Raw genomic sequence first — 13,785 nt, 5'->3', positions numbered from 1 at the left:
TTAGTGAATCAATAGGGTTATCCTCCACCCATTGATAAGACATATCGTGCGCTCCAATAAACATGCATAAGACCAGAGCTATGCGAGTTAATATATCGGCTGCAGTTCTCTCAGCCGCGTGGAAGGCCAAGTCAAATGCCCCCTCTTCATGGTGATGCTGGTTGATTTGGTGAAGGTTACACAGATAAGATACTTATCTGGCGATGACGTCAGATGTATGGAAAAGAGGGCTTGAAAACGCGGCTCTAATTTGTCGGTAGTTTGAGGCCCATGTGGTTTGCACGGATATGCATGCTGTATGGACACATCAAGACATGTAGGTACCGTAGAGGGTGTATTGGTTGATCCTCGAAAACGAGAGGGATGCTTTCACCCAATGTTTCCAACTGTGATCCCACCGCGTATACGACCTGCCTCGGCGAGAACATTCCGATAGGTAATCTTGACGAGTAAAACACAGTCCACACACGAAGCCTGATGCTCTCCTTTTTTTCTGATCTCAGTGGTAGTGATGTGCAACACTCGGTAATCAAAAGCCTGGTCTCATTTGGAGCTGGCCTTTGGGAAGAGATGTCGTTTGGCCAAGTCGGATATTGCCGTGCTATATTTTCTTCAGTTGAGATTGGCGGTCTGGCCCTCGCATTCGCACTGCCGGAGAGGTTCTCACTACCAAAACAGGCGCAGACAATCCCTACAGTCGATATTATGTGTGGAATCTGGTGGATAATGACAGAGATCAGGTGAGGCCGTCTGATACGACGTCTCCCCCCATGAGGGCGCTAGTGGAGGTCAGGGCCCATTCAGGGGCCGAAAAAGCTGGGGAAGCGGGTGCGGCGGGCTGGAACGTGAACCGGGCGGGTCACTTTAATGGGCATAGAACTGGCGGCTCTCAGCATCACATCTCTATCGTCAGCCTCCGAGGAGATGCCCTTTCCGACGGTTGTTTAGTATGTGACACAGCATGCGTGATCTCGGGTTGAAACGCATGCCCTTCATGTCGCCAGCCGCGCTGGAATGACAACGTTTCGAGGCCGAGCCCTGTGCCACCCACGTTGTTGAAGTGTCACCTACCGCCCCGGGCAAGAGATCCGGATCCGATGCCCGAGAGGTACGTTCTATCTGCAGATAGGTCAAACAAATCTGTGGGGTAAAAGAGAAGCTAAGGTACATCGAGCAGCAAGATGTCCAGGGACAACAACAAGGGTTGATTGAACGGAAAGAAAAATTCTCTTACAACAACAACCTGGAATCAGCATCGCTAGCGCAGAAACGGCTGCACGCGGCTCCGGCCCCGGGGATCGTTGGGCAGACGACCTGCCGCGACAGGACAGCAGATCAAGCACCACGTGAACAAAACGAGCCTCCTTTCAGGCGAGTTGGACATAACTTGGCTCCTTGGCAGGTTGGGCTGGCCAGATGTGTCTTGGCCCTGCAAAGTGCTGTGCTGGCGATGGTGCTGACAGTCATGAGACGCTATGGGTTTTGGTTGATAGATTGGTTCCAACAAAGCACCCAGGAACCGGGACGGCAGGCTAGCTGGAGCTCGAGGGCGGCAAAGGGCAAAAAAAGCAGCAGAGCCATTGACCGATGCAGTCATAGGATCTGATGTGATCAGCAGGCGAAGGAAGCGTTTGACTTTTGAGCTGTCTCTCGGCGCTGATTCGGCGTCTGATCTGGCACGCCTGGCATGTCTGATTGTTAACCTTCGCCGGGCCCGGATATCTCGAGCACCTTGAGGTTGTGTGGTTGTGCTATGGTGTTTGTGGGTGAGGTGAGGGAGGGGCAATGCCCCACGTCACCGACCAATGATTAGGTAAGAAATTGCATTTTCAACCTATGGGAGGCCACGGTTTTGCACAAGGCAACGTCACGCCAGATCAGCCGACTGTACAAAGACCAACATGGAGATTGATGCCATAACAAGAGGAACTGCTCTAATAATCGGCCGAATAAAACACCACGGGAGCAGAGGGGAAGGTTGCAAAGCGAGGACCAGTGCAACCAGTGCTCTTTGGGCAAGCAGGAAAAATTCCTGCAGTGTTGGAAGGGTTTGGTGGAGAAGTTCAAACCATTACGTACCGGCAAGCTCTGTCAACCGCTGGCTGCGCCGGTTGGCCACCTCTCGACCACCACCTTCTCAAGGCTCGCCGATGATGTTATGCCATGTCAGAGAAACTCGGGCATTCGTGTGAGCAGAGAATCAGCGGTTCGGGCTGTTATGAGGCACGGCTTGGCGCAATTTTCGTCAACTGCTGGCCGTCTCGCGCCTTGCTTGGTGTTTCTTTGTTTTGGAGAGGGAGGGTTGCGGTTGGAATTTATATCATTTGTACCGTTTGTACAGCAGCTCTGGGGTGTTTGGTTGGCTCGCCAGGGGACAATATGCATAAATCTTGGTTACTGGTCACTAGCCGTTCGCAAACTGACGACAGACAAGAAAAGAAAGATGAACACCAGTGTAGGCTGCCCGATTCTAGCAGCAGCTTCCAGCTTCCACATGTCTGCTGCAGACAGCGGGGCGAAGTCTTGATTGACAGCAGGGTCCTGTCGCCGAGTTCGCGGTGCGAGGTGAAGTGTACATAAAAAATGCGGCAACCGCCCAGACGGAGCGCCGATGGCCGATGCGATGTCCAGGTGACAAAGGCTCTGGCCATTCTCGCTAGTTTCCATGAGTAATAAAGACTTTTCCAGAGTGTTGGAGCCGCGCTCCGAGCTTGTTTTCTCGGCCTGCATCGGTTCCCGCCTTAACGTCCCCTATTTAATTCAAATCCGCCATGTGCTTGTGCGCAACTGTCTTGCATCTGCCGTAACTGATACTACACCTCCTACTCATACCTTGCAACATTACACATTATATCCAATTGTTGACTTTGCCGTTGTGCAACTGCCCTCGAACTGCAGGCCCCATCCCTCCGCTGAGCTTTGCTGCTCCATCAAACTCTCCGTTTCATCAACCGTCGTCATCGAGTGATCTTGGTCGCAGACTCGACTCATCGAAAACAAGCTACACCGCTCGTGCCTGATCTGTTCAGTCAGAAATTGGGGCGAACCTGCTTTGCTTACCTGCAACAAAATAACACGAGGCTAAGGACAGAACCGCACTGTCGGAACCTCGACAGACGCACGTCTTTTCCATTCCGACCTTTCTCGCCCTCCCTGCATCATTCACTGAGTGCAGAGAGACAGACAGCATTTTATAGTCAGAAATAGCAGGGCTGACCACGAATTGCGGATCCCGAATCTGAAAAAAAAAACCACACCAAGCTCGCAACCTTCCCCGCATCACTGCATCCATCGCAGACTTCCTCTTACCTAAGAAGCCATTGCCTTGACTAATAGAAAGCCCCCTCGTTCCTTTTGGACAGTCTTGTGAGACCACGGCCCGCCCTCAACAGATCAAGCAGCTGTCAACGGTGCCTGAACACCCTGCCCTGTTGCTCTGACCATCCATCGGATCGAATCAATCTCTCTGGAACGGCCCTGTCGCCATCTCTTTCTTGCATCGCACACCTGACCTGCCGGCGCTGCAATTTCTCCCCGGACCCCAGCCAAGCCCGTCCCAACACATCCCTCACCCTGTCGCCGCTGTCTTTCCCCATGGCGGTCTCCAAGCCGAGACCAGCCCATTTGCACGTCTCCCCCCTGGGAACACCTTCGAGGGACTGCTCCCCGGACTACTTAACCATGACCCGGGATCGGCCTGCCACCCCGGACCGGGCATCCCGCTCTTCTTTCTCGTCCATCCGGGAAAACGAAAGCACCTTACCCCAGTGCTTTTCCAAAACAAAGATTTCATCCTATCTCGACCCTGAGGCCATCGACGACTTGCTCTCTCCTCCCAGCCCGACAGGATCGACTTCTAGCACCGAGTCTCAGGAACTGAAGATGATCCAAACTCAGACTCACACCCACACTCACACTCAACCTCACACTCAAACCCCCACCAAGTTCCTGCCGCCCGTCACGAACCCCAACAGCCGGCTCCTTGGATATTGGACTCCTGCCGATTCCTTCAGAGGCTGGAAGGAGATTCAGGTCAAGGGAAAACTTGCCAGTAAGAGCTTCGGAGACCTCCAAATCCTTCATCAGGTCTTCAAGGACACGCCCAAGCCCACCAAGCGTGGGGGTGCCAACAGACCCGGCGATGCTCCTCTCGAGAGACTCCCGACTGAGATTTTGAGTACGTTGTCCCCCCCCCCACTACTGCCTATCCAAAATAGCCATGCTGACATGATCCAGCCTCCATCATCAACCTTCTTGCCCTTGATGTCCCCCCCAATGGGGTCTCGAGGCGCAATGTCGATCTCATGTCGTTGTTGCTGACCTCGCGGACGCTTCACATCGCGACCTTAACCACTCTCTACAGCAAGATCACGATTCCCCACTCGCGAATTTTCCAAAAGTTCCTCGCCCACATTTCGGAGCACTCCACCCTGGGCACAATTGTGCGGCGGCTTGATTTTTGCCACTTCAACCCTGCGCAGCTCTTCTCCACAGCGGCCGAACGCTCACAAGCGCGCAACCTTACCTCAGAAACCCTCCTCCGATGCCTCGACCTCACCCCCAACCTGCAAGAGTTTCTTGCGCAGGAATACCTCGACGATGATTTGAACGCCGATGTATTGCGGAAGCTCTTCCTTGGCTTGCCAAGGCTGCAGGCGGTGGATTTCTGCGGTTGCACGTCGACCAAGTTCAAGGAGGCTTTCACATCGATAGTGTCGCCCGACTGGCCCCCTGTGCTTTCGATCCGTCGTCTCTCACTGCACAAGTGCCTCACCCTGCCCTCGGTCGTGCTCGAGACCATTCTCCCAAGGCTAAACCACCTTACGCACCTCGATGTTGCGGGTACGCGTATAACAGACGCTGCCCTTGCTGCGATCCCGGTGACTGCCCGCATTACACACCTCAATCTGGCCAAGTGCACGCTTTTGAGTGCCAGGGGCGTCATTGACTTCCTGACCAACCACCCTGCCGCCAAGGAGCTCGAGTTCTTGAGCTTGGCCACCGATGCCAGAAGCCACCAGCTTTTCGACGCCGAGAGCCTCAACGAATTGCTTCCTGTTCTTCCCAGGACCCTCAAGTCTCTCAGCTTAAAGGGCAGCAAGATGGAGCCCTCCCATGTTGAGCTTCTCCGGCCGCTGACCAAGCATCTCGAGGAGCTTGCCATAGGCCGCTCTCTCACTTTGGCGGACGTTAACCGCCTTTTCGTTCCTGACGAGAACACCGAGGATGATGTGCAGATGCAGCTGGACTGGGTCCCTCATACTCTCAAGTATTTGGACCTGTCTGACTTCTGGGGCCAGGAGCTCGATCTGGTCTATCTTTTTAGCAGCGGCTGCGCCATTCTCAAGAACTTTTCTGAGCCATTGGAAGTTATCGAGGTTGCCGAAGATGTGTTCAAGAGGGTGAAGAAGTCGGCCGCGGCGGTGGAGCGTGCTGGCTGGAAGATGTCAGAGTGTGGCAGCCGAGGATGGCTGGTGAGACAGCCGCTGAATGACGCGACGACTGGCAAGCCTATTGTCAGGGACGATGGGCGTCGGTCGTGGAAGATGGGAGCTGATTCCTGGGGCATGAGAAAGATCCCAGTTGCGAGGTCTGAGGTTGGCGGAATGTATGGGAGCTTTATGTTTGGGCGCAAGCTTTGAAAGCCTCTCCCTTCAATCGGGATTTTCAAATTCCTCTTTTTCTTTTCTGCGGAGTGGGCTCGGCTTTAGCATGGTTGTTTGGGTTTGTTGAATGAAAAAGGCAAATTCAGGGCAAGCGAGCGACTGGTGTTTCGGATATGATTTAGCTTTTCTTGGTGTTGGATATCGCTTCTCGTTTGTTTTGGGGGTACTGGTTTGTTGCTTTTTGCATCGCATGGGGAGTTAAATGGGGAAAATGACGGTGGGACTGTATCACGGCGTACGATTGAGAGGACAACAAAAAAAGTCAAAAAAGGGCGCATTGGTACGACCAATACAAAGAAGAGTTGGAGGAGAGAACAACTTCAAAAAGTATATATGTCCTTTTAATTGTATTAACTAACCCGACTGTGTATGAAGTATGAGAAAGAAGTATAAGAATCCCGATCAATCTCATGGGTTTGCTGCCGAGTGAAACAGTGCCAGTGCTCTCTTTCAGGAGTGAGAGAAAAGCCAGTGGCATTACTGCATGATATACATACGTACCACAATGGCTTGCCCCGTTCATCTGTAGAGATAAGAGAGGTCAGAGGGCGAGGGATATTACTGGATTCAAGCTGTAATCTGTTTTCCGATGCACGAGGTCAGAAGACAACCCCCACGTTTTTATGTTTTGAGGCTGCAGGATCGAGACCACCCGCTTACACACCCCCACCCTTTTCCATTCCCAGGACGGGAAAAATGCCTGCTGGCCATACACTCAGACTCGCACTCATCCATGCACCATCAAGGCAGCCGACAAGGTAGGTAGATACGTAGATACGTGTTCCAGAGGCTTGTTGACCCAACCCCTGGTAATATGTAGGAATTGGGGAGCCACAGGACGTGGAAAATAAGCTTTTCTTCGTATGTTTTCTGGGCCGCTTCAGGGGTCGTGTGGTGACATCTTCATTCCAGGTTGGGTTGCATATCTCACACCTGTAGCATATTCTCTTCTAAGGATGGTTATCATCATATTTTGTAGCGCAGAGGTCTGCCAACAACGCCAATAAACACTCTCCAATTAGTACACAACCTCAACCCATTCCAGGCAGTCATCGTTTTAACCATTGAGAAAACCGATAATCCTAAATAACGCCTTCTGTTGCACCAACCCGTCATATTTTGTGTGACGTTTACCCCCACAGAGGCGCAGTAACCTCAACGGCCCTCTCCACCACGGCCCTCACCCGATCTCCAAACACCTTGTTGCCACACTCAATCTCCAGCCCCTCCAGCCAAACCTTGGCCTCCATCTTGTCCACCCTGATGTTGATCCCTGGCACGGGAATGCCCAGTTTGTGCAGCCTCGCCAGCTCGGCCTCTTTTCTCTGGGCCAGCTGCGTAGCTCCATGCTCCTCGTCCTCGGAGACGTCCATGCTGGCGTCTGCTTCTTCGTCGTCACCCTCGGAAGATTTGATCTTTGCCTGGGGAGGGGGAACAGGGGACAGTTTGGGCTCGGCGATGGGGGAGACGTTGTCTGCCCCGAACTGGGCCTCGAGGAAGAGCATGAGGCGCTCGAGGCGTTCAGTAGCGGAGAGGTTAGAGTGCAGGTTCCGAACGGGGAGATTGAACGAGTGAGAGTGGAAATGTGGGTTTTTGGAGGCAGAGCCTGGTTTTCACGTTAGTATAGATAATCAAGAAAAGGGGCGCGAACTAAACACTTACGTTTTACTGCTGCTGGGGAGGATTCGATGGCTAGCAAGACGGCCATTACCGCATCTGCGATACCATCGTTGAGCATGTTTCCTTCCCACTCAATTTCGACCTCGCCGTTGGACCGGTGGCGAACCGTGATTACGCCCATGACGAGATAGGCAGCGAGTACTTCGTCCACGGACAGCTCCTCGTCGGCCACATCCTGTCCAGAGCCCTTCATTTCGTGGTCTTCTCCATTTGAAGACAACTTCTTGGAGATTGGGAGCTCTTCAATGGTACCAAATGTTCCTTCCAGGCCCCACTTGATCAGGTCGACGCCCGCGGCACTGAGCCTCATGCGCTGCTTGCAAGAGATGGTTGTGGTGGTAAGACCAGCGAATTCGCGGAGATCTTCAGGCGCCATCAATGACATCTTGAAGTCGTTCTGGACGAGAACACCGGTGATGAGCTGGGGCTCCTCGGGGGAGCTCAGAGGCTGTAGGATCGACGCAAGCTTGCCGACAACCTTGGCAGTCTTGTCGGTCTTGAATGGAATGCGGAGCTCCTCGCAGTTCTTGGGGCTGAAAACCTTGACCTTGCTTGTCTTGTTCGCGTTTAGAGAGAGCAGTTTGGATTTCAGACGCATCATATTGTGAACCTCGCCGTGGACAAGAATCTGATTGTCATGTTAGGAAAACTCGTCAAATGGAAAAATGCAAAAGGAACTGACCACTACAGGTGCCGCAACCTCCTCAATAAACTCTCTGTTCTCGGTGCCGTCGACATGGGCGGCAAAAGAGTACTCCTGGACGGTGCAACGCCTCGGAATCAAAACCTTCTCGGCGTCTCTTCCAGGGCCTCGCCTGCCTCCACCGGTATTCCGCGACATGACGGCTTGAATGTGTTCGGGCTCCTGCATGATCTGCTTGGCCATCGTGCCCTCCACGCTATAACCGGTGATGATAACACCGTTCTTCTCGCTGGGAGCCCACCGCTCAAGAAGCTCCCTGCTGACACCGTTCTGCAGCATACCGGGACTGGCAAGCATCACGCACCCGCCCACATCCTCAAACCTATCAATGCTCTTGAGCGAGCGGATGAACTTGAAATCCCACGGCCCACCCTTACCGGCACCATCACCAGACGCCTCAGCCTCAGCCATGCGCTCCCGGAACAGACGCTTGATGTTGTCGTTCATCGCACCAACATATGTTTGGTACACCAGCATACACTTCCTGGCGAGGTTGCTGGCGTAGTAGATTGGGTACTTTTGATACTCGGCATGCTTGCCCCAGTATTCATCTAGAATAAGAAGAAGCTCCTGGGCTCTGCCGAGGGCAAAAACGGGCATCAGAACACGGCCACCCCTGTTGAGAATGCCTGTGATGGACTTCATGAGGGCCTGTTCTCTCTCCAAACGTGGGACGTGGGAGGCAATGCCGTATGTTGACTCGGTGATCAAGACATCGATCTTCACGCCCTTTGGCACTTGGGCTGATACCAAGTGACGATCTTGCTCGCGGGAGTAATCGCCGGTGAAGAAGATGTTTAAACCTGCAATCTCAATAAGAAACATGGCTGCGCCGAGCACATGGCCGGCTGGGTATGGCGTCACCCGAATGCCCGAGATGGTGTGCGTTGTATGATAGTCGATGGCTTCGATCTGGGGAAATGTGTTCAAGTGGTCTTGTTCTGTGTAGACCAGCTGCGTTGTTGGGTTGGACGATGTGTTGCCGACTCTGACGCTGTCTTGGATCAACCACTTGTAGATAGCCTTAGTGGGATGTGTCATGAACACACGACCGCGGAAGTTTGTCTTTGCCAAGACATAGGGTAATGAGGCAGCATGATCGATATGGAAACTATTTCTGTCAGTCAGGGTGTGTGTTCTCATGATGATTTCGGAGAAGCTTCACAGGGGACGGTGGCATGAGACGATGAAGGCAGGGGGTGGTAATGGCGACAAGATCTTGTATTTGATATATGAATACATATGGAGATGATGATGTTGCTGATGGACGGTACATGATGCTGAAAAGAGTGACAGAGTGACAGTGACACGGCGACTCATTACAAGTCTACCTCCACCCATTGTTGTCCCAAGCCAACACCATACTACTCTTGCTTCGCCAAGGGGGCTATTAGACTCGGAGAGGGCAACTTACTGGCTGATGAGAAGCACATCTACAGTGCTCAGGTCAAAGTCGTCAAAGAACGGAAGGGCTGCAAGCCCATCATAGGCGGGATGTTGGCCGGCATCAAGCTAGATGACAAACAAAACATTAGCAGCTAAGACAGGGTAAGAAGAGCGCTGACCTCATCTCAGCACATACCATGACTGTCTTTCCCTTGTATTGAATGATATGACATGAACGGCCAACTTCATTGCCTCCTCCAAGACAGAGAAACATCAGCTCGTCACTGGGGTCAACAGGCTCCTCGGTTACAGGAGCCGAGGCCATGGCGGCAGCTTTGCGCTTGGAGGCCATTGCGGGAGGTGATAAGTGTACGTGATCGAATATCTTGTTAGTTGTTTCAGGAACCCACGTCTCTTGTAAAACTGCTTGCAAGAATTATATCGAGAGCAGGGAGGTGGATGTGTTGCAGCAACTTTGTGAAAAAATTGGCAGCAATACAAGAGGCAATATTCCCGCAAAGTCGAAGTGTATAGGTATTGCTGCGAAGATGGCCACTGGCCTATTCAAAGTTGCTGGTGATCAGGTGTTTGTTGTCGTTGAATAAGACCAAAGATAAAAGGTTGAATAGTGTAAGATCTGCCGGCGCGACGCGGCTCAGTGAGGCAGCTGCCAGCTGCTCTACCAAAAGGCGGTAGGGTGGCCCAAGCTTAAGGTGAAGCAGGTGCACGGCCTGGTGGGGCCACGGTCTGGCACTTTATCTGGGTAGTAACCACGTGACCTGGCTGGACGCGACAGGCTCGGAGGTGAGGCGTTAGCTCTGCTTTCAAATCTTGACATCCTCCCAGGCGATTCACGACGACAACAGCCCGCGCCGCTTGCCCATCGATTGCGCAACTCCCAAATCCAGCGGACCACGATCAGGAATCATCAGAGAACCGATTGATTGACTTTTGCACATTGCAGAGCGAGTGTCGGATGGGTACCGGGCAGGGTGCTTTGGCCGGCTACGCAGGTGCGCCTGCTCGGGTCTGAAGGAGCTTCTACTTTCTACCAAAGATCGAGGCACTCTCTCGACCCTCCGCTTTTCCCACCGCACCTAGAGAGCAGTCCCGCCTTTTTTCTGCCCTCTCTCTATACAGGCGACCAACCCTCATTTAGTTTCCCACAATCGCGATAGCTTCTGCTCCCGACCGTGAAGTTATCCGAATTGTTGGGTACATCGAACGCGACTTCGACTTTTTCTTGTCAGAACTTCCGACAGTCAACCGCTTCGACCACACTTCCAAGCTCACCAGGCAAAGTCGAATTATCGATTTCGCTCTTTCCAAAGATGGCGCAACCACAACCCCAGGCACCCCAGGTGTCTCACCCTCCTCAGGTCTCGCCTCACATGCAGCAAATGCAGCAAATGCAGATGCCGCAACAGCAGCAGCAAAGACCGCCGCAGCAACAACATTACTCTCCTCCCCAGCAGTCGGCTTCGCCTGCCAACACTCCACAGCCTCAGTACTCGATTCCGCCGAATAAGAGACCCCGAACATCGGTCGAGACCCCGTCGCAACCACAGTCACAATTCGGTACGCCGACGTATGCTATGAGTCCACAGGCAGCCGTTGCATCTCCGAACACTGTTACATCTCCGAACTACACCAATATGCCCACTCAGGTTCCCAATGCGCCGTCGTATGCCTCTCAGTATGGTGTGAATGGACATTCTGCCGCTTCCCCGGCTCAACAACCAGGCTTGACATTGCCTGAAGCCCGACCCTCGATGACTGCCACCCCAACACCGACAACCCCTCTTACCCCGAGTCTCCCCCACACTCCGCAGCCTCAACAACATCAGGCTCCGCAATATCAGCAACAGCAGCACCAAGTTCCGCAGGCCCAGCAGCTTGGGCAGGTGCAGCCAACCCAACAGCAGCATGGACAGGCGCACCCGCAACAACAGGTGCCGGCTCCGCAGTATCAGCAGGGCCAGCAGTACCAACAGCCGATGCAGCCTCAACATGCGCAGTCGGTTCAGCAACCAATACAGCCCCAACCCGTCCAGCAAGCTCCACAGCAACAGTATACCCATGCCACAATGACACCGATTGGTCCCCCTCTCTCCACTCCGGGTGCCATGTTGCCTCCATCGAAGCCGGTTACTACGAAGGAATACGAATATGACGTGAGCGATGCTCTCGCTGGAACAGGCGTGGATTTGAGGGCCGAGGAACAATACCTAGCGGAGCTGTATGGTGGTTCGTTTGCTCAGGAGGCAAGAACCGGCCTGCCAGCCAACGCGCCAGGCAACAAGGGCTCATTTTATGGTGCTGGTTCAGCGAATCAACCAGCTGAGGCCACCGGACTCAGTCAGGAGCAGTTTGAAGCCGAGGCTGCCAAGCGAGCCTGGGACGAGGCGGCCCAAAGATTGGCTGTTACCCGAAGCAATGAGCTCAGGAACCCTTTCTTGATCGTCCCTAACCTGCATTATCGCGCGGACAAAATTGCCAAGGAGCATGGGCTCACACTCAATCTGGAGCTCAAGAACCAGCAGCAAACCATGGGTAAAATGCGGACTCCCCAAGAGTTTCCTCAGCCTAAGGTGACAGTGACATCCAGACACGGCCCTGATGGCATGGTTGTCTCTACAAAGGGGTGTTTTATCCCTCATGATGCTTATTTGGTCGATCAACTTGCACTCTTGTCGATCGCCACAAAGCACCGTCTGAGAGAGCTCCTCGAGGAAGCCAATGGCATCGCCAATATTCGGCAGACAACTTCTCATGGCGAGATCCCCCAAGAGTGGGCTGATGTTGCCGTACCTTTACGAACCGGTCTTGATTCCCTTCCCGCCGACACGGCCAACGGCAACCCCCGCAAGCGTATGAAAAACATGATTTGGCGTGTGCAGTATACCCTGCTAACCTATCCCTGCAGGCTCCTTTGAAGCAATCAGTACCGCCCCAGTGCCATCCAAGGGTGCCAAGGTGCTCAAGGACCTCAACGCTGCTGTGAGACAGAATGCCACGTCTGAGCGAGATCTGGAAGAAGCTCGGCTTCGCAAGCGGCAAAAGCGGTTAAACCCAGATGCAGCCCAGACCGGATCTCGCGCAGGTTCCATCGTTCCTGGTACACCTGGTTCAGTCGCACCCGACGGCGAGGCCGCCAAAGCGCCTTCCAAGAAAGAACTAAAGAAGGGTGCGGCAGCCGCCAGACTATCCGAGGCATCCAGCACTGCCAATGCGAACCAGACCCTGAGCGCTTTGATGGGCAGTTTTGGGAAGAAAAAGAAGAAGGAATACAGCTGGATGACGTCTGGTAGTGGCCCAAGCACACCCCGAGCGACCAGTGGCCAAGAACCAGGCACCCCTGGTTCAGCAGCTGGCAGTAAAGCACAGCCGGAGAAGGCCACACTGACCCAAGATGGCAAGGCTCCCCGTCTGGGCACCTGGCGGGAGGACAAGGAGAAAGGCAAAAGTATCCAGCTTCGAGACTGGGTTACAGTCTTGGAGATGGATGGTCGCGACATCAAGGCTGTCCAGGAGGCCTATGTCAAACTGGATTCCTCGACGCCCCGATAGAGATACGAGACCACGACATATCGTACCCTCGACGGACTGTGTTCAAGCGATACTCAGGGATGAGTAGCGAGAAAGAAAGGGGAAAGATACTTTACCTTTGCGAATGCCATCCGTTATGAGTCGTTGATTTTATTTTCAATTCATGTATGGGAACTTGGAGTAGGGAGCGAGGAGCCGGGAAAACAAAAGCTTTATTTCGTTTCACTCATACAAGACGATAAAATGGTGGGATCCTTCCTCTTTCTTACACCCCCTCCACCCCGCTGGCGTTTACCTTTTCTTTTCACCCTACAATTTGTTTATCGTTTATTGTAATTTGTCCTTTTCGGCACTTATATCACACTAGCCAGGCGTTCTTCACACACGGACCAGGGAGGGTGGGTTTGTATATTTCTTGTTGTTGCGGTCAGGCAAGACAAGGGTAGAGATTCTCGGGCGGGCAGAGGATGGATGATAGGATGGGTTTGGTCGGGGAGAGAGCAAGGTATCATGCCCGCGGCCTATTCCCCACAGATGAAGCTCGGAAAGGGAGCTAGCACAGCAGAAGAATTCAAAAGCTGATGCAAATCGTTCATGTATGACTCCAGCTTGAAGTGGTGATGACGTTATTTTTCATATCAACATGACTATAATTTTCCTGTGCTTGTGCGGGAATTCAAGGGAAGTTTCTGTTCCATATTCGTTTTAGCACGCCTTAATATTTTTCCAAGTTTGAAAACCACGACCACTACTGTACAAAAGCAATTCTTTGGTTGAGATGCTGATGTGAAGGCTGAAGCA

The 13,785-nt window shown here is 53.1% G+C and overlaps 3 protein-coding genes across 3 annotated transcripts; 2 read left to right on the top strand and 1 right to left on the bottom strand.

The window, feature by feature from the left end:
* The first annotated feature begins 1,977 nt into the window (after window positions 1-1,977).
* QC761_603900 (uncharacterized protein) lies at window positions 1,978-6,093 on the top strand. Its single transcript, XM_062880841.1, has 2 exons — window positions 1,978-4,177; window positions 4,237-6,093. Exons 1-2 carry the CDS (start codon window positions 3,595-3,597, stop codon window positions 5,640-5,642), a joined length of 1,989 nt encoding a protein of 662 aa, XP_062729068.1. The 5' UTR covers window positions 1,978-3,594; the 3' UTR covers window positions 5,643-6,093.
* Window positions 6,094-6,533: 440 nt separating this feature from the next.
* YSH1 (endoribonuclease ysh1) lies at window positions 6,534-10,151 on the bottom strand. The gene is made up of 5 exons (XM_062880840.1): window positions 9,632-10,151; window positions 9,464-9,561; window positions 8,029-9,166; window positions 7,329-7,974; window positions 6,534-7,272 (listed from the first exon to the last, which is right to left on the bottom strand). Exons 1-5 carry the CDS (start codon window positions 9,785-9,787, stop codon window positions 6,797-6,799), a joined length of 2,514 nt encoding a protein of 837 aa, XP_062729067.1. The 5' UTR covers window positions 9,788-10,151; the 3' UTR covers window positions 6,534-6,796.
* An 83-nt stretch (window positions 10,152-10,234) lies between these two features.
* Window positions 10,235-13,593, top strand: QC761_603880 (uncharacterized protein). Its single transcript, XM_062880839.1, has 2 exons — window positions 10,235-12,306; window positions 12,362-13,593. The coding sequence occupies exons 1-2, from the start codon at window positions 10,767-10,769 to the stop codon at window positions 13,003-13,005; spliced, it is 2,184 nt and encodes a 727-aa protein (XP_062729066.1). The 5' UTR covers window positions 10,235-10,766; the 3' UTR covers window positions 13,006-13,593.
* Window positions 13,594-13,785: the final 192 nt, after the last annotated feature.

The sequence above is a fragment of the Podospora bellae-mahoneyi genome, chromosome 6, assembly GCF_035222275.1.
Source record: "Podospora bellae-mahoneyi strain CBS 112042 chromosome 6, whole genome shotgun sequence".
NCBI classification, from domain to species: domain Eukaryota; kingdom Fungi; phylum Ascomycota; class Sordariomycetes; order Sordariales; family Podosporaceae; genus Podospora; species Podospora bellae-mahoneyi.
The sequence above is the reverse complement of the archived record's forward strand: the minus strand, read 5'-3'. Positions and strand labels throughout refer to the sequence as shown.

Excerpts from the sequence above, each read along its gene's own strand:
- QC761_603900 (XM_062880841.1), top strand. The coding sequence starts at position 3,595 with ATGGCGGTCTCCAAGCCGAGACCAGCCCATTTGCACGTCTCCCCCCTG. Across the intron at positions 4,178-4,236 it reads ACTCCCGACTGAGATTTTGA|CCTCCATCATCAACCTTCTT; the intron begins GTACGTTGTCCC and ends GACATGATCCAG.
- QC761_603880 (XM_062880839.1), top strand. The coding sequence starts at position 10,767 with ATGGCGCAACCACAACCCCAGGCACCCCAGGTGTCTCACCCTCCTCAG. Across the intron at positions 12,307-12,361 it reads CAACGGCAACCCCCGCAAGC|GCTCCTTTGAAGCAATCAGT; the intron begins GTATGAAAAACA and ends CTATCCCTGCAG.
- YSH1 (XM_062880840.1), bottom strand. The coding sequence starts at position 9,787 with ATGGCCTCCAAGCGCAAAGCTGCCGCCATGGCCTCGGCTCCTGTAACC. Across the intron at positions 7,975-8,028 it reads AGGTTGCGGCACCTGTAGTG|ATTCTTGTCCACGGCGAGGT; the intron begins GTCAGTTCCTTT and ends CATGACAATCAG. Across the intron at positions 7,273-7,328 it reads CTCCCCAGCAGCAGTAAAAC|GCTCTGCCTCCAAAAACCCA; the intron begins GTAAGTGTTTAG and ends CGTGAAAACCAG.